The sequence below is a fragment of the Rhipicephalus sanguineus genome, chromosome 4, assembly GCF_013339695.2.
Source record: "Rhipicephalus sanguineus isolate Rsan-2018 chromosome 4, BIME_Rsan_1.4, whole genome shotgun sequence".
NCBI classification, from domain to species: domain Eukaryota; kingdom Metazoa; phylum Arthropoda; class Arachnida; order Ixodida; family Ixodidae; genus Rhipicephalus; species Rhipicephalus sanguineus.
In genome coordinates this window covers 2,326,016-2,351,813 of record NC_051179.1, presented here as the reverse complement: position 1 = coordinate 2,351,813, position 25,798 = coordinate 2,326,016, and the positions used below count along the sequence as shown (strand labels likewise).

General features: G+C 48.3%; 1 protein-coding gene across 2 annotated transcripts in view; it reads left to right on the top strand.

Moving 5' to 3' along the window:
- Positions 1–25,798, top strand: part of LOC119389288 (derlin-2) — a 184,972-nt gene extending 159,174 nt beyond the window's left edge. The window contains exon 4 of one of the 2 annotated variants that reach the window (XM_037656490.2): positions 25,550–25,798. In XM_037656490.2, the coding sequence (XP_037512418.1) occupies positions 25,550–25,644 (95 nt within the window). In that variant the 3' untranslated portion in view covers positions 25,645–25,798. The remainder of the gene's footprint in view (positions 1–25,549) is intronic. The other variant, XM_037656489.2, reaches the window with a different exon arrangement.

Genomic DNA, 25,798 nt, shown 5'->3' with positions numbered 1-25,798 from the left:
GCCTAGCTGATTTGGCGGGGTTGAATGTAAGCCCCAGTGTCGCCAGGCGTTCGGCACATGTTGTTGCTAGACTTTGCAGCTGCGCTTCGTTCTCGGCCAGTAGCACAATGTCATCCGCATACGCCAGCGCCGGCAATGTCCACGTTTCCGGAAGACCAGCCCATGTGAATGCGAGCCTGAAGCCTATACCCGACTCGATGAGCAGCTGCTCCATTTCTGACATGTACAACATGTACAGAAGTGGAGACAGGGGGCATCCTTGTTTCAAGCCCCGCCGAACAGGGACTGGTTCTGAGCTGCTACCGTTGAAGTTCGCCACCACTGCATTGTCCGTGTATTGGCCGCGAGATCGAGCGGAGTCGCCGCCTGGCGGCTACTGGCTGAAGCGCGCCTAGTGTGGATTGCTCCCTGCGTTGTCTGCTAGCCACGCCGTGTTTGCATGTGCGCGTATGTCCTGCACATTCTCAAAGGGCGGTTTGTTCTGTTATGATAGCGCAATTTTAACTGCTCGTACGTATACCTAACATGGTGTACAGAAGCAAATGGGCTTGCTCGGCGCAATTGCGTTGTAATACGATCAGTGAGTGCGAATTTCGAGAGGGCTGTGTATTGGTGTCGTACTCTTCATTCACCGAAATCATTTCAGTGTTGATGCCGCTTTCTGGCTCAAGCACATTGTAAAGTGCACTTGGCATAGTCCCAAACATGAGGAGCATTGAATTGTGTGTGAATGCAGCGTTTTAGCGACTTGGTGGTAAACAAAAACGAGGCTCATGCACTTTTGCGTTGTTGTTAGGTGTATAATTGCTGCACTGTAGTTCATGATGAGCTTTAGGTGCGCTTAAGATGTCCTTTTATTTTACGGTCGTGGTCCCGCTACAGCGAAATATTTCTATCGAGTGAAGTCTGAGACTTCGGTACTCAAACTGTCTCTTAAAAAAAAAACAGACAATGGAATGACACGGCAGTGATAAAACGGAGTTGCCGCGCGCAATTTTAACTTGGAGCGAAATTTATGCAGAACCACCCATGTGCTTAGCCCGACGGCGTGCCTTACATTTATGTCGTATAATTTAACGCAAAACCTCATCCTTTTTTACTTTCACATTATCTTGAGCGTTTGTGTGGAATTGTTCTAAATTGATGGAAGGCAGCGGACATTATTACTTTAAAAAAAAAAGAGACTTATTCCATAAAATAACCGGACCTTTGTTGCATCACTGTCGTGCACGTAATAAATCGATGAAAGCTCTGTGCTCGGCTCTTACCTGCGTATGCGTATTGGCGTGAACAGTGCTATTGAACTCATTGCACAGGAATATGGGCTGGTATGCAAATGAACAAGAAGTAAACACTTAAGTAGTTCAGTCGTGCTACAGCAGTGCGTAGTACACAGAACACAAGCTAAACACATACAGAGAAAGCAACAAAAAACGTCATATAGTGCGTAAGCGCAGACTGTCATCTAGGGCGAGCATCCCTTTCATCGGCAGATTGCGCTTCTCTTACTAGTAATAGTAACGTTGGATGGTCTTTGTGCATCGATTAAACAATGAGGAGTGTATATATTACCAGTAAGCAGCAATCAACACATTTTATTCGCCGACAATCGGCTGAAACTGCTCACAATGAAGCGCCGCTGTGTGCATTTGTATACGCGCCTCCGACCGCCTCTCCACACTAACGCGGCGACGCTGCTGCCACCTATAGGTCGATCTCGCGGCCAATAGGCGTTCCAGCAATTTTGTCCACTCCTGTGGCATGTCGAAGTGCCTTCATGCGGTGAGAGACTAGCGACACCTGTCGACGAATCGGAGAAGGAACAAGTGCACCTGGCTCGCGAGGCGGGAAAAAAAGATCATGTGACGTCTGGCGTTAGGAGCGGGAAGACGCGCTCGCGGGGTCATGAAGCACCCCTTGGGCTTGTTGAAAAAATATCCTGCGGAAAGCTGTCACGGCTATGAACTGCTCTGCAAAATATTACAGCCGTGCGTGCCGCGTAAAGGCCACAAGCGGAGTGCGAAGTTGCCGTTTCCTCAGGCGCCCTCTTTTCAAACAGAGGCCGGTTCTCACTCTCGTCGGTGGGCGGGGCGTCTGCACGTTGACGTCGCGGATCTGCCAGTTTACGTCGCAAGAGATATAGCATGCTTATTGGCCGATAGCCGGATGAGATGAGCTTCTTGCCACGGGGTGCCGCCACTTGCCCGCGCCGCACTCCTCAGTCTGCTAAATTTACACGGTAGCCGCACTCGCGCATGCGAATCACAGCGGGAGAGTGATCGCGTTTCATGACGCGCGCTGACGTAACTTCTTTCCCCCGTGCCATCCCTCCCTGTCTAGCTTCCAGTGAGCTCGTCGGCACGGGAAAAGAGAGAATAAAGTGCTGAGAGCATGCGCCAAACCCCCGTAACTCCGCTCATTCTTGACGGATTCGAGAAATTTTTGCGGCAATCGATTCGGAAAGCAGTAAACTCCGATACTGAGGTCATTAGATCATTACTTGGAAAAGTGGTTCATGACCCCTTTAAGTAATCCGTTTAAATCGTTATTAAAACTGTTTGTTTTTCATCAGCGATCGTGTCATCATGTGCACCAACCCCTGACATGGTGACGGGGATCATTTAAAGGGGCCCTGCAACACTTTTCGAGCATGCTCAAAAAGCGCTGCCGATCGGTAGTCGAGGCTCCCGAGAACACGCGAGCCAAATATTATAGCGATGCGCACGGCCTGGAATTTACAATAAATTCTCAAAGTCAGCTGGAAATCGCTCCCTCTTCTCTCGACAAATGATGTATTAGTCCGCAAAATATGACGCGATTGTCGGCAGTTCCACCATTGGCTGATGTTATAATCACGATAACACCCTCATTATTACTTTCGTTGTTAATTTTGAGTTCAATAAGTAGATAATATGTATGCTTATATTATGTTATCGCGTTAAAAACACCGAACAAACATTAATATTAGCACTTCCGGTCTCACCGACAGCTCGTCTGCTCGTAGTTGCGTGGTTCCGTTTTCTTCGCCATGCGCAGTGCCGAAAACGTGAATATTTCTGTGCTTTTGACCATCGCCGGTTGCCGTTGAGAGTGGCAGCCGTTCGAGTGTTGCCTCTTCAGCTGAGAACTGCATCGTCGGCACGTTCTCACGACCGACCGAGGCACGGGCGCAGCGTGTCTCCGATAACAATGCTGGCGTCCGGTAATGGCGGCGCTTCGGGGTCGTCTGCCAGTGCCGTCTTACGAGGCGGTGTATCGGAGTATGGGCCGAAACCGATCTCAGCTGTCATTCGTTCCAAACGAGCGCGCACGTTTGCTTCCATGGTTGGCAGAGCGATGAAAACACTACGGCGTTCGAGGTGCACACCCAACATTACCAAACCGACGCGCAGTTTTCAAGCACGTGCGATACACAGCGCGATCGACTCCGCTCGACGAGAACGACGCAAGCCGACCGGAAGTGGCGGCACAGACCACGTGGTTGCGCCGAGACGCCAGAGAGAAAAAAATGAAAAAAATGCCGCCGGCGCTGACGTCGCCTCCTCGCACCTCCGCCCTCCCTCCCTCCCCTCACGCCGCGCGCAGCTTTCCGCGCGCTCGCTGCGTTGAGTTGAGAGAGAAAGCTGCGGAACTTGATCTCTATAATTTGGTAACACCACTTAGACTTGACGGATTCGAAAAATTTTTGCGGCATATGGCTCGTGAAGGGTCATACGTCAATAATGGGACTATTCCAATATAACAAAGAAAGGTGTTGCAGGGCCCCTTTAAAGGAACCAATGTGGACAAACCAGCAATCCATGCTGCGAACAAGGCAAGCACACGATACGGCTCAAAAGGCGATGTGAGGACAAAGAAACGAGGTCAGCGATGTGAGACAGAAGCGAATCTGAACGTCCCCGGCCTCCACGGTGTCAGCGAACGTCCAGTCATCCCCTAAATGAAGCACGGCATGCAAAAAACGAGCAGTCATGACGAATCGAGAAACCGAGGTGAGACACTCGACGCTCAACGACGAGTACGGGAGTGAAGACCCTCACGGTGATACGCAACGACGCAGCTTTTCCCCCAAGATGCCCACGACGACACGAATCGAAAGCTTGACGGAACTCACGATACTGGCAACTACGATGCAAATGATGGCACAGCTCTTCGAACGACAAATGGAAGCGCCAGGAAACACAGTCAGTGGGGCCAACGAAAATGCCACGATCCAGGTTACGACTATGCCTGATCTCACGGCGACTCTCCCTACATTTTTCGGCACAGACAATGACTGTCTGAACGAATGGGTCACATCTGTGGAGAACGTGCGCGAGAGATGCTCATGGAACGACATGGCCACGCTAAACGCCGGAATTTCAGGGCTTCGAGGACGAGTTGCAGCTTGGCATCACATGGACAGCGTGAACCTCAAAGACTGGCACACTTGGGTAGCGGCACTGCGAAAGGAGTTCGACAAACATCCACTGTTTTGCGAGTGGGTAGAGAGCGTGAGCGCCCGGTTGCAACGTTTCCTGCAATTTGTACAGGAAACTGGAGTGCTGCAGGGTGGTGTCCTCAGTTGTACACTTTTCCTCATAAAAATGAATTTCCTGCATGCGTGCATCCTGCGTACCATGTTTTACTGCGTGTACGTGGATGATGTACAGATAGGTTTTAAATCTTGTAACCTTCCAATATGTGAGCAACAGGTACAACTTGGTATGAGCAAGGTGGCCAAATGGGCAGACGAGAACGAGTTCAACATAAATCCACTAAAAAAGCACATGCGTCTTGTTCTCTAGAAACAGAGGTCAGCGCCCTGATCCTGACATTGACCTGTGTGGTCAGCGGCTACCTGTCCAAATGGAACACAGTTTCCTAGGGGTATTAGACGCCAAACTAACAGTGCCGCACTAACATTCGTGCCACGGAACCGCATGAAAACGATGAATATTTTAAAGGTGTTGTCACGCACTACATGGGGTAGTGACAAAAAGTGTCTTATAAATTTGTACAAGAGCCTCATACACATGAGAGCCCCCCACCCCACCCCCGAAAAAAATTTCTGCCTACGCCCCTGATCTTGCGCATGCATAGTTTGGCTCATATATTGCAGTTCTGTTTACAGTATCGTCGCTTATTTGGAATTCTGGCCAGTGCTACAATGATGGTGGTTTAAAGTGCAAATGTTATATTAGCTGCATCATAAGTATGCCACTGTCGTGTAGAGTACCTGATTTCGAGATCTCATCATAAGCCATATCAAAGCGTTTAACACGGAAGCACCTTACGTCTTGGGCGAGGGCCCCCTAAGGTGCGGAAACACAGAAGGAACCGCGTCGCTGTTCAGTCGCACAGACTTCATCGTCAATCCCAGCGACTGCATTAGAGACGGGCTTCATACGTAGTCGCTGTCATGGAAGTGCTTAGAGCAGAGCACACTTGCTCTTGTAGGTTTGAAGTCTTTTCTTTTAACTCCAGTGGCCCATTTTGCAGCCATCTTCTGATCCGAAGGAAACTTATGAAAATCGACCTCATCGTGACCGAAAGTGTTGTACAGTAAAAGCTCGTTAATTTGAATTCCACGGGAACGCTGAGCAATTTTGAATTAAACAAAATTCGAAATAATGAAAGTGAGCAAAAATGGGTGGATTTCGGGGGTGGGGGCACGAAAAATATTTATTGGCCAAAAAAGTCGGTGATGACCATCTGCTTCTTTTCTCTGAATGCCACAGCTGCGGCTCTCTGTTCCAGCGCGCGGACGCGGCGCAGGGAATCCTCTTCACCCTCTTCAAAGCTGAAGAAGAGACGCGCCACATTAAGTGCCTCCATCACCGCAGAAGCTGACGGGCGCACAGGCGCTTCGTCATCTTCGTCTTCCTGACCTTCTGGCTCTTCAGCAACAGGCTGCGCACCGGCTACTTGAGCGATAATGTCCTCATCAGTCAGGGCACCACACACCGATGCACCGGTGTCAACTTCAACATAATCGGCAAAACGTACGCCCCGAAGAGTGTCGCGCAATGCCACTGGCATGAGCTCCTCAGCCCCGTCCACGTCGACGTCACAACTATCCTGCGCACTTCCAGCTGCAAATCCACTGTGGCGGAAACAGTTTGCGATTGTGGTCGCGGTCACCTGTTCCCATGCGCGCACCAACATGTGCATGGCAGTGAGCAGCGTAATGCCGAAGTCCTTCCTGTCGCCCGCGCACAAAATCATTCTCTCCAGCATGTGACGCCTATAAAAGCACTTGATGTTCCTTATCACACCCTGGTCCATTGGCTGTAGGGCCGCAGTCTTATTTGCTGGAAGGAACACTAACTTTGTTGCTCTCAGCTCAACGTCGACTTTGTGCGCCGAACAGTTGTCGACGACAAGAAGAACGCGTCTGCCACCCAGTTCCATTCGCCTGTCGAATTTCAGTAGCCACTTCCTGAATAGGTCACCTGTCATCCAGGCTTTCTTGTTTGCGGCGTACTCCGTCGGCAGTGACCGAATGTTTTTGAAGCACCGTGGCTTGAGTGCTTTGCCAATCACAAAAAGGGGGACCTTTTCCGTACCGGTCATATTTGCGGCGACCAGAACAGTGACACGCTCTTTGCTGCGCTTGCCGCCGGCACAGCTGTCTCCCTTGTAGGTGATCGTCTTGTCTGGCTGCAACTTGAAAAATAACGCTGTCTCGTCAGCGTTAAACACATCCTGTGGTGAGTAGCTCTCCAAGTACTGCTGCAGGGTGTCGCTTCTCCAAGTAGCGCATGTTTCGGCGTCCACTTCCTTTGCCTCGCCGGATAACGTGCGGAATACGAGATTGTGCCGCTCCCTGAAACGATGAAACCATCCCTCGGAGGCGACAAAGTCTTCAATGTCCAAGCGCAGGGCGAAATCGGCTGCCTTGGCCATGATGATAGGGCCGCTCAATGCGATACTCTAGGCTCTCATTTCTTTAACCCAGATAATCAAAGCTGACTCCAGTTCCGGGAACTTCGCTGTCCTTAGCCTTTTTCGACTGGCGCCAAAACCCTCGGCTTCATAGGCGTTTTCAGTGGCCATCCTGTTGCGTATGTAGGTTGACAACGTGCTCGGAGGTATGCCGTGCTTCCTCGCAATTTCGTATTTGCTCAAGTTTCCTTGGTCAACCTCTCGCAAAATCTCCACCTTCTCCTTGACAGTCTTCGCACAGTAGTTTCCCCGCGGCATCTTGCAACTTCGATGCGGAATAAGACGGCTTGACGGCGTGAACGAACAACGTGCTCGAGGAACAAAGTGACGCTGCCGGGTGCGGCCTAGGACTGCTAGGACTACTCCGCCGACTCCTCAGCGTACCGCGGGTCCCGCGTATACAAGTGGCGCCAGGCGCTGAGATAGCGGGAGGGCTACGGAAAAAAAAAAAATTGCTCCCTGGATTTCGGAGGCCATACTTTGCTCGCCCTTTGCTCGGAGGCCACTTGAAGCTCGAAAAAACCGGTCGTGCCACCTATCGTTCGGCCGTAAAAGCTTCCACTAGTGTTTGACGATGATGACGCTCGGCGGCGCGCGCTTCGAATTATCCGTAGAGGCGGCAATTTCTGTTCGAATTAACGAATCGTTTTACACATGGTCTCCTATGCACTGCGGACCGGACTGCGGCGACCATTTCGAATTATCCAAAATTTCGAATTAATGAGGTGTGAATTAACGAGCTTTCACTGTAGCAGCCATATGCCGCGCAGTACTGAGGCATCGCGCGTCCGCTTCAACCCCCGACAAACACAACTAGTGAATGTCGGACAGCAAAAATCTCTAATCGAAACAAGAGAATGGTGCAATGGCGAGGAATCCCTGTGAACTGGCACAACTGATGCTTCGCTAGGCGGCAGGTCGCAGCATAAACCAGGAACAAACCGAAGCAAACAGCCGCAATGGCCCTGATCGTTCCCGTCGATGACATCACCTCTCCACGTTTCTCTCTCTGTCGTCCTTCTCCCCTGCGCTGGGGGGCGTTCCTTCGACCAAAGTTTGCTCGCTTATAGCGCTGTTGTTTAATCGAACATAGCGAAAAAAACCTTCGCAGGCATGTTGTAAGAAGTCGCAGATACCGAATTTGCAATAAATTCGCGAATTCAAAACCGCTTCAGTGTCCCTTTCGGACGAGCCCCGTAGAAAGCCTATACGTGCAATCAAACGAGTGGTCGCTTCATTTGCAGAGAGCCTACATTTTCTTCGTATATTTTTTGAAAGTCAATGCTAACAGTGAACATTGTGTTATGAATGATCTAGCTAGTTCTCGTCTCTTTGGCAGCCGTCCTGCATTGAGAGAGCCCTACTCAGTGCGCGTACAATGTCTTGCCGAGGAAATGGGAGTCCCACTCTTTGAGCACCGTGTGATGGCTCCTGCTGTACAGCTGCCACCATGGCAGTGGCAGATTATAGACTGCCACGTATCTTTCATGCAAGTCACGAAGCATGCACCAGCGACACATATTCGCATGTACTTCTTCGAACTACAACAAAAACATTTTCACCCTGAATTTCTTTCAGATGCTGGTGTTCTCCACCCCAACACGACCGTTTTCACAGCGGAGGTCTATGCGATACTGGCTGCTGTTAAGCACATTAAAGAATCCAAATTACGCCACGCAGTTATATACACGGATTCCTTAAGCGTTGTGAAAGCTTTGAGGACTTTCAAATCGCACAAAAATCCTGTTGTCATCACGCTCTACTTACTACTATGCACAGTCTACGCAGTTAAACAGCATGTGGTGGTGTGCTGGGTGCCAGGGCACCGCGAGATTGAAGGAAGTGTGTTAGCGGACGAACTGGCTGCATCCGCCCTTCGAAACAGCACCGATTCATCCATAGCTGTCCCTGTAATGGACCTGAAACCCCTGCTCAGGAAAATATTCAGGGCTTACTGGCTAAGGTTATGGGATGGTGAAACACACAACAGACTACGTGTAATAAAACCGCATCTTGAAAATTGGCCACCAGTATCGAAGTCACGCTGCACAGAAGTCACTATTAGCAGATTAAGGATAGGACACACACATGGCACACATTCACACCTGTTGACCCGTAAGGATCCACCCATCTGTGAGAGGACCGCTTCACATTCTGATCCAATGCAAACAGTTAGACTCTACTAGAAGGAAACACTGCCCTACCAGCAGCAAGTACCACTCCATTCGTCGATGTTCATAGGTCGGGAACCCCTGTTTAAACATCAGTAATTGCTCTCGTTTTAAAAAAAAGATGTGGATAGCTTTCACTTCATTTACCCAGGCATTCCGTAGCACGGCCTCCTAGCAGAGGCTGCTGACACCTAACACCTAACAAAAGCACCTGCCTCGCAGCCCTTGGACTCAAGGGCATTGACGAGGCATTCGTGCTCATGCCATATACTCGTAGTTTTATTATTACGACCACTCGCCATTCATTCTCACTACAAACACTTCACGTCGCTCATGCTTTTAATTCTTATATCTCTTACCCGCCTTTAGCGCGAGAAATTTTTAGGCCCTTTTACAGCCACTTACCACAATCATTGTTCACATTCTTTATCATGTACTGGCGCTCTTTGGCCATCAAATGGCCCTTGCACCTAAATAAACATCATATATATCATCATCATCATTCCCCGAATTTGTCCTGGCAAAATCATGTGGATTTTGCTGTGTCTGCAGCATGTAAATCTCTTGGCTTCTTTCGTCATACGCTTCGCCAGGCTGACAGTAGTATTAAACTTCTTGCATGCACTACCATAACTCATTTATATGGAAGCCGCAGCAGACGTATCTTATTAACAAATTAGAATCTTTGCAGAACAAGGCAGCGCGTTTTATTACAGGTAACTATTCTCAGCAATCGCCCGCAGGGGCGTCTGCGCAAGTAGGCGTTTGGTGCGTAGCGACACCACGGACCTGAGCTAATGGGGCGGGGTTTTACCCCCTCCCACGCCTCGCCGTGCGTGGCTCAGCCATGTCCGGGGAAAAGGGGATCCTGGGGATTGAGCTGACGCCAGGTGCTTGGACCTTTAAGGCACCCCAGCAGAGGTAACACACCCCTTTGGCCTCGGCTTCGCGTAGACGGCACCCCTGGGCTGACCAACCCAGGTGCAATCGGCAGTCGCCTTTTCCTATCTCTCTCTCCACCTCTTCGTCTTTCTCTCTCACTTTTAGCCTTTCCTGTCCTGTCCTATCTTCTAGTTAATTCCAATTTTCTCGGCGGCAAGGGTTAACCTTGTGTGGCTATCCAATCTAGGGTAAACCATATTGGGTTATAGTAACGTCGCACTAATGGCGTTGCGCAAACTTTTTCACATGTTCTGCCACGTCCCCTTGTTGGGCTCCGTGGTGGGTGGTAGGCGCCGTTACCGAAAGATCCACTTTTTCCCATAGGATCCTCGGCCCCTTTTGTTACTGATCGTGCCCCGAAAAGGGTACGCACAACGGAACTTCACTCCTTTGGCCCCAAAACAAAAACTTTCCTGAAATACCATGTCCTGCATTGCGAGCAGTCATCTACGAAAGCTAGAGCAATTTCACCCTTTCTTGTGGCCAAGTGCGTGAAAGATACCATTGGAACCGGTGATAAGGCTACAAAGATGGCAAGTGGGGATTTGCTCCTCCAACTAAAAGACAAGGAACAGTACAATAAATTCCCACGCCTAGTAGTGTTTGGCAACATCCCCATCTCTGTGAGCGCACATTGTACCATGAATACAGTGAAGGGCGTGGTATCAGACGAAGATCTGATGACACTGAATGAAGAAGAACTCCTTGATGGATGGAAGGACCAAGGTGTAACACATGTCCAGTGCATCACAATCAGACGCAACAACAACGAATTAGCAACGAAGCACTTGATACTGACCTTCAGCTCAACCACGTTACCCGAGACACTTGAAACTAGTTATGTAAAACTCCATGTCCGACCGTTCATTCCGAACCCGAGACGTTGTTTCAAATGCCAGCGATTTGGCCATGCATCCCAGAGCTGCCGAGGGCAGCTGACGTGTGCTAAGTGCGGCACAACCGGTCACAGTGCTGACGACTGCAGTCATGACGAGGTCCTCTGTGCAAAATGCGACGGTAGTCACCCTGCATGCTCCAGAGCGTGCCCAGCCTGGAAGAAAGAAAAAGAAATAATCACTATAAAAGTCAAGGAAAATATCACATTCTGGGAAGCAAGACAACGGATCTCGTCATCATTCCTACTAAAAACATCTTTCGCCGAAGTGGTGCAACGAGGGGCGGCACCACAAAGGCCCTTGGCAGTTGCCCGGACCACGCCTAGCGTGCCGAGGCTAACGCCACTAGCCCCTACGGTGGGAGCAGCCAGCGCTGCCCTGCCCACATCCAACCTATTCACACCAGTGGCCTCCACATGCTCTGGCAGCAGCCAGGGGCAATCACAAGGCCGAGGGGTCTCATCGACCTCCAGCTCGGTGGGGACAAAGACTTCATCGACCGAGGCGAAGTCTCAGCGACGCACAGCTCGCTCTGTGGAGCAGGCCTCCAGTGCCTCGCAAGAGGCTATGGACACCTGCTTAAAGCCAAAAGGCGCAGGAAGCGCCGAAGGAGCGGCGAGCTTCTCTCGACCGCTCCAAAACACCAATTACAGGACAAAACACCAATTACAGGGCCTCACAAAGGCCCCATAAAATGAGCCCATCTCCGACCTCTTTACACACAGCACCTTTTTTTCTTCATCATGGACAAAATCGTACAACGAAACATAAGAGGACTGCCTAGAAATCTAGATGACGTCCAAGAACTTCTGATTAAGTTCAACTCGAAAGTGCTGTGTGTGCAAGAAACGCACCTAACTCCCTAACACACCAACTTCCTCTGTCAATACACCACTTTCCGAAAAGACCGCGGGGATGCAGTTGTATCATCTGGCGGCGTGGCCATTATAGCTGATAGGAGTATAGCATGCCAGCATTTGAAGCTCCAAACGGCCCTTGAGGCAATGGCTATTCGAGCTGTACTTTTTAATAAGCTCATTACCATATGCTCTGTGTATGTACCACCACATCATCAGCTTTGCAGACGGAATTTAGATTCACTAATAGATGAACTCCCAGAGCCCTTTTTGATTCTAGGTGATTTTAGTGCACACAATGTCCTCTAAGGTGATCCTTGCTGTGATGCTCGAGGACGTCTCATTGAACAGCTCCTTTTTTTGTCTAGTCTATGTCTTTTAAATATGAAGGAGCCTATGTATTTAAGCCTCGGAAACAACTCATACTCCTCCATAGATCTTGGCATTACATCACCGTCCCTCTTACCCATTTTTAAATGACCACTTTCCAATCATCCTGAGTACGCCGAACAAAGACCTACTACCCCCGCAGGTTCCTCGATGGAAGGTTGATTCAGCTGATTGGGAGCAGTATCGAACCCTTACACACGACATGGACTGAGCTGTCCACTCTGACCATACATGACGCTGTCACGCATTTTACGGCTTTTATACTTGACGCCACATCTTATTGTATTGCCCAAACGAGTGGCCTGGGTTCTAAGCGGCGAGTTCCATGGTGGAACGATGCATGTAGAAAAGCACGGATGAATCAGAACAAAGCGTGGGCGTTGCTCCGTGATTCTCCAACAGCAGAAAACGTGGAACATTTCAAGTAGGTCAAATCGTAAGCAAGGAGAATGCGTCGACAAGCTAGACGAGAAAGCTGGACAAAGTTCATTTCGAGTATCAACTCGTACACAGATGAGGGAAAAGTGTGGAATAAGGTGAAGAAAATTAAGGGCCAACAAATGTATTCCCTGCCATTAGTGAATAGCCTCGGGGAAACCCTGGAGGATCAGGCTAATTTTCTTGGCACACATTTCGAACACGTATCGAGCACTTCGAAACCTCCCCAAAGTATAAAGCGCGAATAGAACAACAAACGTTAGAAAGAAAATCTGCAAAAAAGGAGACCTACAACGAACCATCCTGCTTAGCAGAACTGCAAACAGCACTGAACTGTTGTAATACATCTACCCCAGGTTCTGACTGTGTAACGTACGAGATGTTGAAGCAGCTACCCTCCGAAACACAAAAGACCCTCCTTACGCTCTACAATTTTATATGGTTTTCGGGTGGGATCCCCTTTTCTTGGAAAGAGGCTATTATAATTCCAATTTTGAAGCAAGGAAAGGATCCCTCTGCTGTATCAAGTTACAAACCTATAGCGTTAACAAGTTGCCTCTGCAAAGTGTTTGAAAAAATGATTAATTGCCGCTTACTACACTTCCTTGAATCAAATTGTTCGACCCATCAGTGCGTGTTTAGAGAAGGCCGATCCACCACCGATCATCTCGTACTGCCGCAGAGACTCCCGACAATAAGTTTTCTCTGCCAAGAAGCCAGCGGGCCGCTGGCTTAGCGTCCGCAATGCCTGCTCGCGCTTCTTGTGGCCGCGCAACGCATGCCTCTCGCGCATGGTCACGAGACAGTGGGTTGACCTGCAAGCCTTGAGAAGAAGTGCGTTCGTCGAACGGACACTTTTATGTGTGGAATGCTATAGCGGACTCCATGATTTTGCACCTAGTTAGATGGGCACAAGTTCGCCTACAATAAACGAGTGCTTGTGTTTCTCCTCTTCAATACGCTACATTCTGGTGGAGGTGCGGGGTATGATTGGAAGTCCCCTGGGTGCAAGAGAGCGGAGCCCTGACCCTCAGCGATTGGAACCTGGCGAAGTACACCAGCGTACAAGCCGCCGTCTCCGAGGAGACCCGCCTGAATTCGGACCGCTCCCTACTGCTTCGGCAACACAGGCAGCGCCCACTGCCGACGACAGAACGATGACCAGCCCGGTGACATCCAAACTCATCGTGTCCCCACCGTGCATGCCTGAGCCCTTCCACGGTGATACGTACGAAGATGTGGAGGACTGGTTGGAACGCTTCGAGCGGGTGGCGAACATCAACGGCTGGGATGAGGCAAGCAGGGGCGAGACAGCTGCGCATATTGCGCATTTTTGATACGATTCTGTTTTCCTGTGCCAAGCTTGTCCAAAAGCATAAAAATTGTAAAAATTGCGCTGGACGGTTCCAAAACAGCCTCAAAAGCAACATGTTTGATGCCCACGTGAGCTTTAGAAAAAAAGCAGAGTTGACAACATGATTTTCCAAGCAGCGCCAGGAATACCAAGAAAATAAGACGATCGCAGAACAGAGATGCGCCCGAGCGTGTTTCTTCTGTGCACCTTTCTAATCCCATGGTGCTGTCATAATCTCCTCTGGACTGTTGTAAAATATGCGTGACCCAGCAAAAGTGTGCTGCCGTGCCCCGAGCATGCTGCTTTACTCGCTAGGCTGTGTGTTCTGGTGCTACTGTCGTTTAGCGAAAACTACCGAGTGGCATGCGTAGCGGGGTTGACTCTCAGGTTCTTTGTTGCGCGTAGCGTGTTCCTCCGTTCAGTGTGGTTTTCGTGTCGACGCTGCTGTGTGTTCACCCAGTGCCTCCTCTATTTTTCAGTGCCTGGGCGAACGCTCTCCTCAGGCCGTCGAGCGCGCGCTCCACGTCCGCTCGCCGCTGCCGCGTGGTGGCGCTGTGCAAGTAGACTATGGGAAGCTGGCGCTGAACGGCCGCGCGTATCACGAAGCTCACGAATTCGTGTTTGCATCCGAGTTTACTTGCATTTGTGCTTATTGCAGGCTTTCACAGGTACAGGGGGATGGAAAGAAACGCGAACCTAGCGGCGCGCTGTTTTCATCACGCTCTAACCGTGGTGACAATAAAAAGATGCTAGAGGGACTTTTATTCTGTCATGGATGACTTCATCGTTTCATCAATCATCTAGGCTATAACCACTTGAAAATAAATGCGAAACAGCAAAGAATGCAGATGTCGCATGTTCGTGTATCTTTCCATCCCCGCTGTAAGTATTCCGCAGGCAGTCTGTCAGGCCGTGCTGCCGGTTTGATACTTGCACTCGAGTTTGATAGTATTCTTGTTTTATTTTCTATTTCAGGCTATTGCAACCACCCCAATGCCTTAGTATGTCATACTGTTGTGTTCCACTCTGCAAATGGAACTGAAAGAAATCGATCACGATTGTCTTTTTTTTTTAATTCCCTTTATTGATAAAGAAAGAAAATCTGACAGGGTCCCTATGCATTCATCTAAGACGACTGAAAGACGAAAGCCATCTTCTTCTTTTTCTTCTAGTCAATTTATTGAACATTTCCTGCCTCCCTTCGAGATATTTCTGTGCCTAACATGGTTTTCTTACAGCCTCAAGGATCGGAGGCAGTGCAAGCTTTCTGCACATCAGCGGAGGCATGCACTGCCTCCGTGATTGGCCCATTTTGACCAAGCGAAGATGTATTATGACGACGTCACGTTATGTGACGTCACGATAATGTCACAGAATTTTATTATCTGTGACGTCATATGATGATGTCATCACGTAATTATTTTTTGCATCACTCGTGCTGACGCCGCCGACGGTCAATTTTCGCATTTGATGAGGCATCTAAGGCTTTCGCCTTAATACACTGTTCGGCTGTCGTTCCATGAAATTCCAGCTGCCGCTGGTGTTTGGTAGAGGTGGCTTGCAGTAATTGGGCGGGATAATTGGTCTCCTAATACATCTTCAAACTACACTAGAATATGCAGCCGTCGTTTACGACGCGAAGATTTCATAGAATATAAGAAGCGGCGGCTTAAGAAGGATGCAGTAGCGTCACCCTTTGCAGACTACCCTTCACGTGTGCAGCCCAAGGTAACAACTGAACCAAGCAGGGCAAGTATCGCTAAACGTGACCGTGTTGTGGCCTAATAGTCAACCAATGCATGTTGTACCAGTAGCAACGCTGCCTCGCGATCCCAGCCATGTGCATGCAGCGCTGACATTAGGTCCCGAAGCTGAAGAATCGGAGCCCATGGACACCACATTCACTACCGGCGAAACAACCTACAATCATTATGTACAGTGTCACAATAAATGAGTGCACAAGGCTGAGCAGGCTGCCCCATGCGACAAAAGCGTCCAGGTCGACAGCCATTAATTCGGCCTCTATACTTTGCTCACTACCGAAAAGGGCAAATGGAAGAGAACAGAAAGATACCTAAGGAGCCAGATACTGAGGCCACAACAATCCGTCCACAAATACAAAGACGAGCTCAAGCAACTGACAACAGGCCGCGCCATTTTTCACGCCTTTCACATTGGCTCAAGTTGAGAGTCGGCACTACGACTTTATACTTGAACGACAGCGTTGGTTCACACACATCGGCCAGCGTTGCAGGAAGCGCACGGCATAGGCAGCTGAATTTTGTTTTTGTTTTTTTTCGTACCACCACGATTTAACTGGTTTAAGCTCTGAAATGGTGGAATCACTTGGCATAGTTCCTCTTTTTCTGGCACCAGCTGTTACTTTCTCCCGGTGGCAACAAATGTAATTCTCAAAAGCTTTACGAAGGGAGCGGGCGATCGCGTATATCCCTGGAAGCAGTCTAGTGACATTTCATGCTATTTAGCGCATGCACTCCCGGCTTGCATATAGTGTGCTACACCAGTAGACGGTAGCACGCTTCGAGGAACTTTAAGCGCCCAAGCTTTCACTATTAGCTCTTGGCAAATGCTGCTTTCGAAAATCGACTTTCAGACAGCCAAAACCGACTCTCAGTCAAGTGAACGTAACGGTGACAAAACAATTTTCCGCGCATCACTGGCATGCACTCTCTGGTATCGGGCTAGCAGACGATGCGCGAGCGCCTCGATCAAATAGCCGTGAAAGACACGCGCCTTCAAAATGGGCTGGTTGCCCGGAACGACAAGTGCTTCATGATTCCAGCTTACAAGTTTTCATTATACTTTAAACAGCGCGAATAGAGCTGAAAACTGAACGATATAGCAGCTTCGAATGCAGGCATGGCATTCGTTTCCACGAGCGACAACGCGACGGCAGGTCTACTACGGTGGCGGCGCCCGGCGGCTAAATGCCGCACTAACGCCGACGGTCGGTTCCCATTGCGCTCCGCTCCATCGCCCAGGCACAGAAAAATAGAGGAGGCGCTGGTTCACTAACGTGCGCGTTTGCCATGGGCGAGTACCTCGTTGCGTCAACGCGGCGTCAACTATCTTCCTGCAGGCGACGCGTCTCTGCGATGCTCTAGCGCATAGGTTCTCAAACTGGGTTCTGCAGTACCCAGGGGTTCTGTGAAGGACATCCTAGGGTTCCGCGGTCAACCAGAACGAATGCAACCCGCTCGTGTTTTACCCCCATCAGCAACTAATTTATTTATTTAGACAAGCAAATTTGCATTGCATTTTGTATTTAACGAAGCCATCGACGACACATCCACACACAGGGTGTCAGCAAGTAGCGTGAGGGCTGCTACCACCCATGTGGTAGCAGCCCTAAAGACTCGTTGTCTGGTGCACCCCTTGAAATTTGCCGATTTAACGGGCACCTCGGCACTTTATTCGTGGATCATGGCGTATCGGCGATCACTTGGCAACGTTTTCATACGTGGTGATTTGCCACTGCTCGGTTTCGCAATCAAAACACGAGAGGTTTGATACGCGTAAGAGGTGTCACTTCGTGCCGGCTGTGGGCTACACGAGCATTTAGGCTTAGCTTTACGACCGGTGTATCAGTCGACGGCTGTATCGCTGTGCAACTGGCATGCCTCCTTTTTTGTTTTGTAAAAAATAAAACAGGCCTCTGTACGTCCGGCACTTTGTATATGCAGTGATTCCACTCCTGCGCCAAATGCGCCAAAGTGCGCCAAACTGTATTTACTGCGACACCCTGATAAAGTCGGCTCAAATTGCGCCAAACTGCGCCAGAGCCTCGGGTTTGACTGTGTCTGTCCCCCGCAATCGCTCAGTCGGTGCGTCGAAATTTGTGAAGTATGATCTTGAGGCCACCAAAGTTACAACCACGGACCAAAGATTTTTTCGGAAAGGAAACGGCGCTTGCACGTGCGTGCTGATTAATTAAGCCATGATGGCATGCACGGTGCCGATGCATATTCTGATACGCAAGTCGGCTCGACCGCAAAACAAGCGCTCCGAAGAGCCTTGTGACTTCTAGACCACTTGGTGACGATCAAGTGTGGCGGCAATTCATCGGCTGACGTCTTGTATTCCAGGAACGCTACTTGTCTCTCGTTTGAAGAGGCGCACGGCATCTAATTCAGGCTATGTTTAGTAATAAGTACACGAGTGCCGCTAAAATGGCTGTCACTTCCGTTTCTGTACATTTCGGAACGAAATCGGGGAAACCTAGCAAGACAAAATAAAATATTGTGTCCATAGAAGAGCGACGCGAACGGTGGGAACACGCCGACACTTCTAAAATACGTTCTCCATTATTCTCAATTCAGAAGTAATTTTTCGTAGTTACTTCCACCAGTACGTCCAAATATGTATCTATCGCGCTTGCTGTAAAAAAAAAAAAAAAGGGCATGTTTCTTTGGACACCATGAGTGGGAGGGTCCATATATGAATCTTTTGCTTGCTTTTTTTAAAAATCTGATCTCATTTATAACGGCTTGTCTCCTGCTCGGAGCAGCCGCCATTTCTTCTTAATATGCGTAGCTGTCAGTAGCGGGCCCTTTGCTGACGGCCTTGACATCAAAAGGCCCACTGACGGAGGAAGGCCCGCCTTGAGCTCATTCCGGCGGCGTTCGTAGAAACTGTGCCTTTCATCGCCGAGTGATGACGTCACTGTGCGTCGCCTAGCAGCACATTGTAGGAAGGAAAAGATGTAAATGGAAGTGGAGAGGAGGAGGATCAGAATACGTAAATAAAAGAAAAAAATTTTTGGTGAGGCGGAATTCGAACCCGGGTACCCACGGTCCGAAGGTTAGCGTTGCGACCACTCGGCTATCCAGGCACGCTAGCATAACAAACATTCATGGGAGCCACTGTGGGCGAGAGAACGAGAAAAAGATAGAAAGAGGAAAAAAGAACGAAAAAGAAAAACAGAAACACAAAGAGAAAGATAAAGATAAGCCTGCGATGGTGAGGAGGAGGGGAAAGGGCAAAGCATAGCATAGCGTTGTGTAGTGTAGTATAGCAAGGGCGCGGGAAAGGTAAGTGAGGGTGAGGAGGAGGGAAGAGCGTGAAGCATATCATAGCCTTGTATGGTATAGTACAGCAAGGGATGGGAAAGGGAAGTATGGGTGAGGAATGATGTGAGGGCAGCGAGGAGAGATAGGGTGAACCATAGCATAGTCTTGTGTAGTATAGCAAAGGGTGGGAAAGGGAAGTAAGGGTGAGGAGGAGGGCAGCCTCAAAGCTCCGCTGTTTCCTCAGTCTTGGCACCACTGATCGGCCCTGATTTTCTTCCTGTCAGATTTGCAACGAATCGAGATATGTATATAAAACTTCATAAAACCCTGCAATAATTACTCTGATGTCTCAGTGTAAATGCAACTTGCTTCTCCAGTGTACTCCATAAACTGAATTTACACGCTTTGGGTGCTCCCAGATGCAGAATTACCTGCTCCGAAGTGCCCCATAATGGAAACTTTTGCTGCTCCAAAGTGCTACAAAATGAAAATGTTGCTGCACCAAAAATTGCTCCAAATCAGAAGTCCTTGGTAGCATCACTGTATATGTGAACACATTGCTTACGCTGCGCGGTGCCTGAAGTATGCAGCGTATCATCGGCAGGCACCTTACATGAGTCGCGGAGCGGCGCGGTGGGGGGGATCGCAATTCTACGTATTATCGGGAGTTTACATCAACGGCGATGGCCTTCGAAATTAAGTGCATCGAGAGGCGTTATCCCCCCCCCCCTCCCCAACACACACACACACTTGTTTTCGATTGTCTTCATGCTCAAGAAAAAGTTAGGTGTTCCGCGGCACTCTGGAAAAGCCGTTGGGGTTTCCCAAGGCCAGAACGTTGAGAACCCCTGCTCTAGCGGTTGTTCACGAGAAGGCGGCAGCGGACTGATGTGAAGCGAGTCTGTGTCGTCCCCCAATAAAACCGTAGAGTACGCTTGCAACGGCGCTACTCTTGCTGTACCTACGCACGCGTTTGACAATATAGTCAGTGCGGCGAGGTTTCTTGGCACCCGAGGCGCACTCTTGAAGGTGCTCCCGCACGAGGTGGCAGCGAACAGGGGTGCAGCGCGTTTTTGTTTTCATCTGTTAAAAGCGTGCAGTACACTTGACGCTATATATGCCAACCGCGCACCCGAGCAGATAGTTTAACGTGCTTATTGTGATGTTCTACTGACAAAGAGGAACACTGACCTACAGCAAGCTCTTGGAAAGCTTGAAAAGCTAAATTAGCAGACGTACAAAAAGCCAAAGCAGTAATATGCTAAACCATATCACTGTTCAGGGACACTAAAGAGAAACAATGAATCGGCCTAGATCGATAAATTGTGCTCTGAGAACTCTAATGTCGTTAATTTCGCCATCATAGGTTTATTGATAGAGGAGAACGTCAAGTTCAAAGTTTCATTTTTAAATTTCGCGCCGAAATCTCCACGCGTGACATCACGGATTTCAAAGTGCATTTATCGTACTCTGGCGCCATTGGCTCAACAAAATTACCTCAAACTTGTTAAGTCTATGGCCCCCTCAGAGGACAATGTACTTCATTTTTACCGATTAGGAACTACGTAGTTCCTAGTAGGCGCCGTCAAAACATGTGACGTCACGGTGAATGGTGCGGAAATTTCAAGGTGGCGCCGCCACCGACATTTTGTTGTTGCGCGTTTTCTCGCATACTAAGCGTCTTCTCGCAGCAAGCGTGGTGTTTTTGGTATCGTGAAAGCAGTGCTGGGCAGTATCGAAGATACATGTATCTTAGATGCTATCTTAGATACTCGTTGGGTATCTTGTATCTGTATTTACGATACATTCAATAATGTATCGTGTATCTTAAGATACAAGATACTGCATCGCAACACCCCCGTGCGAAACAATAAACGTTGGATGAACTCAATTTCTCATGCTGATACCGCTGCCACAAGCGGCCTGAATAAAACTAAACACAGTAACATTCTCTGATCTTTCCGCCAGAGTCTTCTAGCGAGGACAGGCGAAGGTGTCTCCGCGTCCCTATTAGTGGAGCACAGCGTGCTCGCGCCGTCTCGGACAAAACCAAGTGCGCGAACGTCTATGCCCTGCTGACCTTTCGTTTTTAAGATTTTATTCCTTTTTAGTATTGTGAGTGCCGTGACACTTGCTGTGCTGCGTACTCGAATGCGTGCGGCGTCTTTCAGGCAAATTTTGTTGCCGCTGTAGAGTCGTTATCGAAGTTTCTCTTGCGTGGTGCTTCGTTACGACGTCTTAATGATTGAAGAATGGGGTTGCTCTGCATCACAGGGTTTCACACATCAGCTATCTGAAGGATCTTGTGGATCTAATTTTGACTTACATATTAGATGAGATTGACTTATACGAAAAAGAGATTTTAACGATTATCGCACCCAATGCTAGATGTAATAAAAAAAGCATTTACCTAAGAGAAAACACCTTGGCGTACCGTATCTATTTCTTGCCGCTATCTTTATTCAAATAGTTCTTAAAATCATTAGTGCTTCCTTGGCTGTCCTTCTTTTCAGTTGCGTCCGCCGCGGTGGTATAGCGGTTATGGTGCTCGGCTGCTGACCCGAAGGTCGCGGGTTTGATCCCGGCCGCGGCGGTCGCATTTTGATGGAGGCGAAATGGTAGAGGCCCGTGTACCTAGATTTAGGCGCACGTTAAAGAACACCAGATGGTCGAAATTTCCGGAGCCCTCCACTACGGCGTCTCTCATAATCATATCGTGGTTTTGGGACGTAAAACCCCAGATATTATTATTATTATTCTTTTCAGTTGCACACATTACTCAGGTATCTCTGTTCTTTACTGTCTGTTTACAGCAATGTGTCTTTCATAACGTGCTGCCGACTATATTCTTACTTTTAACTGTCTGCGCCATTTCTGCTGCTGTTTGATTATTCACATTCTACTCGAGTTTACTGCTATGTCAAGGCTATGTTGAGAACAGATATATAATAAAACGGGGGTGCCTGGAGTATACAGTAACTAAAATTCTGCTCACTACTTCGTAAAATAGCAAAATTGAGTTTCAGTTACAACAGAAGTCATTATAAACCATCTTGAAGACGTTAGGAAGAAGATTCGAGAAGCATTGTTATACCAAATGCACAGTTTTTATCATGAACTTCCCAATGAGCTGCTTTATGATATTTTCTATAGTTGACGAAAATTGATGCGTAATTGTCATAGCTATTAGGTGTGCCGCCTGTATCGTGTCTCATGTTCTTATTCAGTGTGAAAGTTTGGTAACCGCCTTCCTATTTTACTCAGATATATATTTGTTTTCCTTTTTTCGGTCTAATCAACTTTTTTTTTTTAACGTGCGCAAGCGGTAGCCTTTCGCATGCTGCAAACGAGATCGTACCCATCATGGGGCCGACTGAGCCATTACGACACAGACATCGCTCCCCAATGCCCAGATTGCAGAGAACTTTATTGTTCACTCTCGCACATGCTATGGCAATGTCCGGTGTTACCTCAGGGAGCTCTTACAGTGAGTCCGACTGGGAAGAAGCAATCAGGAGCTCCGAGCTCCACCAACAACTCAAGGCAGTACAGAGGGCCCAAGAACTGGCGGAACGCCATCACGTTCCCGCCCCGACTCGGGTGTCGCCTACGGTAGTGGCTGCTAGGGTGTCCCCCCTGGATCCCCCGGTGGCTTAAACTCCTCAGGAACGATGAATAAAAGTTCTTGACTGACTGACTGCTGTTAATAATCACCATGGGATGGGAGCTGTAAGCGGCAATAGTATTGTGAATAGCGGTGGTGTCCTGTGATTATTTGTGCAACAATACAATGCGTGTGTAACGTTTCTAGCTCAGCACATGTTATGTCGAAGAAGAATAAATGTTAAAAGACTGCACGTTACTGAGTATGTCGCTAACAGTCCTGGATGCTGTACACCTGTCCGGTGATCCAGTATAGCGAATACGGTAATGCGTTTACGGACAAGGTACAACGCACCGGTATTTGCGCCATCGTGTGGAGGCTTCCTATTGAAATGCTTTTAATTAGATGGCAGCCCCCTAGCTGGCCAGCAAGCACAGCAGCGACTCTCATCAATTACGAAAGCGATAAGCAAAAACCACTGACAGCGTAGTGTATGAACAGATGTCACGTTAAGCACCTAAAACAACCCCAATAAGTTGTTTAGGAATGAAACTAATACACTTTGAGCAAAAAATACAAAGCTCTTTGAGATAGCAATAGGCATTTCGTTCAAATGAAACAACGTTGGTCGCAGTTAAGAAATTTTAAATGCAAATATTTTTGTGCACATACATTTGATGCAACGATATAGATGGTGACCAGAATTAAGCTTTATGGTTTTCCTAAAATTCGCCACGGGGAGGCACGTGAAGGCCACATTTCCACAAAAGTTACGTATCTAAGGGGACACATATTGGGATGATAATTATTGCTGACAGCCGCACAAATTATTTACGATTGCACAAAGAACTTTTTAGTGGCTGCAGTAAGTGGGCACGTCTGTATCGAAAAGTTAGAGTCAGTGGTGTTTTTACCCAGTTCCATTTGGCAGAATTCTTATAGCATGTCCGTCCCCTAGATATCCGGCCACGGAGTTTAATTGCGGTTCGCACGATTACGCACGCAAGACAGTATACAGACTGGCGCAAAGCAATGCCCCAAAGTGCCGCGGAAGTTTCGCGCGGCGTTTATGCAAAGATGACAGTTATCCTTTTATTACAAGCTGGCGATATGAAAGAATGACTGCGCGTCACATAACAGAGAAACCTTGCGCCGATCCTCGTTATCTTGCATGCGTAATCATTCGAACCCCAATTAAACTTTGGATATGTCGGAGCACGGATATGCTAGAAGAATTTTTACACCTTGAACTGTGTAGAAGAGCGACTGCCTCTAAATTTTCCACACAAACATGCATGCTCATTGCAGCCAATAAATAGTCCATCGTTACATGTAAGCTGGGCGGCTGACAGCGATAATTACCATCTCACTTTGTATCCCCCTGACCACACAACTTACTTGCAGAGGTGGCATTGTAAGAAAATCATCAAGGTTAATTTTGATCGCCCGGTATTGATCTATAAGCAAATTTTCAATGTATCGAAGTATCTTAAGATGCAATTACAAAGTACGTTTCGGATACAATTATTACCCGAGTATCTTGTATCTGTATCACAAATACTTCTTGCCCAAGTATCTTGTATCGTATCGCGATACAATTTCAAAGTATCTTTGCCCAGCCCTGCGTGAAAGAGTACTTTATTATGAGAAAAATCGTTTTGCTCTTTAGTGTCCCTTTAAGCAGAAGCCTACTGCTGTGTAACTACAATTTCTGTGCAATCACAGTTTTTTAAATTTTTGATAAGTGTGATGCTTTTTGATTTTTGATAAGTGTGATGCTTCAAGTGTGAACCTACTTTCCAGAACCTTTTTTTTCAATTATTTCATATGTTTGTTACACGGGCTAGATAGATTGCGGGCTATGTAAAAAGGTAGTGTTGTTCATACTTGGCGATAATATGTTAAACGAACTTTCTACAACAGCTGTTTCAGTGTTATGTGTATTCTAAGCCTTGTTTGACTTTCTCGAGAGGGAGAGCTTTGTGTGTAGTGCTAGCCGTTTTAGAGGGATAGCTCTAGTCCTCTCGCTACAAACCCAGCAAACAATCTTGCGTGTGCTTTTGACCTTCAAGCTCAGCCATTGTCAACTTCCTCCTCTTCGTCATATGGTGTCATAGCAATGTGGAATACTTCAGCTCTCCCACACAGCCCTGTCCATCGAGTGTCCATGATCCAGCAGGTGTGCGCTCATTGAGACCTCTGATTGAAACCGGTAGGCGCACCTAGACAAGGACAACGAAAACGAGCACAGAGTGCTTGTGTGTTGGTTTTCATTGTCTTAGTGTGCTCACCTGTTTCAATATGTCATCGTACTAACCAGCTCAAGGAGTTGAGACCTGACATGGCAGAAGCTCAGGCTGAGCTTCTGCCATGTGACTCCCACAATGGCAATATGCAGAGAAATGTGGACAGCATGCCGTGCAGTGTTGCCGATGTGCAGGACACTGCCACTGTGTGGTAGTTGCTGCTATCGCTCGACAAACTTTGTTTAAACGTGTTCAACCATGGCATTTCTTTTCCACTACGTTTCACTCATTGCAGACACTGCACTTTGGCATCCTTCGCCTTTGTGAAACAGCATAGAGTTCTGGGGAGTTGTAGCCAGTGTAAAGCAAAATAAGTTTAATTGGGGGTCATTCTTTGGGCGGGGGGACCCAGCAGGCCCGCGAGGCGGCAGAGAGGCAAGACCTCGACGTCCCCACGTGGGAGGCCTAGGCCCAGCCAAACAAATTGCTGGCCTCAACAAAAGTTTATTCCTCCTCCTGGGGCTCATTTGAGACTCTGCAGCAGCAAAGTGTCTGCCGAGGTGTTTCAAAAGTTGTCTCTTCATTGGTAGTACTCATACTTTGCTGCATCAACAGCTTTCTCTGCTAGGACGTGCAGCTCGGTTTAACCTGTGTAAAACATGGTGGGATGATACTGACTCTTTGTTCATTACAGGTGTCATTGTTGGTCATATTTATTACTTCCTTGAGGATGTCTTCCCAAACCAAAGAGGTGGATTCCGCTTGCTGGCTACACCAAGATTTATGTGAGTTGGTGAATTTTATGTGACTTTATTGACTTAAGTGGCATATGGGTTTTCTCCAAGTAACCTTATCTCAGCATGCCACAGCTTATGAGTGCCACTTTTTTGTCTGGGCCCCCACAAGGCCTCTGGTGAGCAGCTTTACTGAAACTGTGGCCACT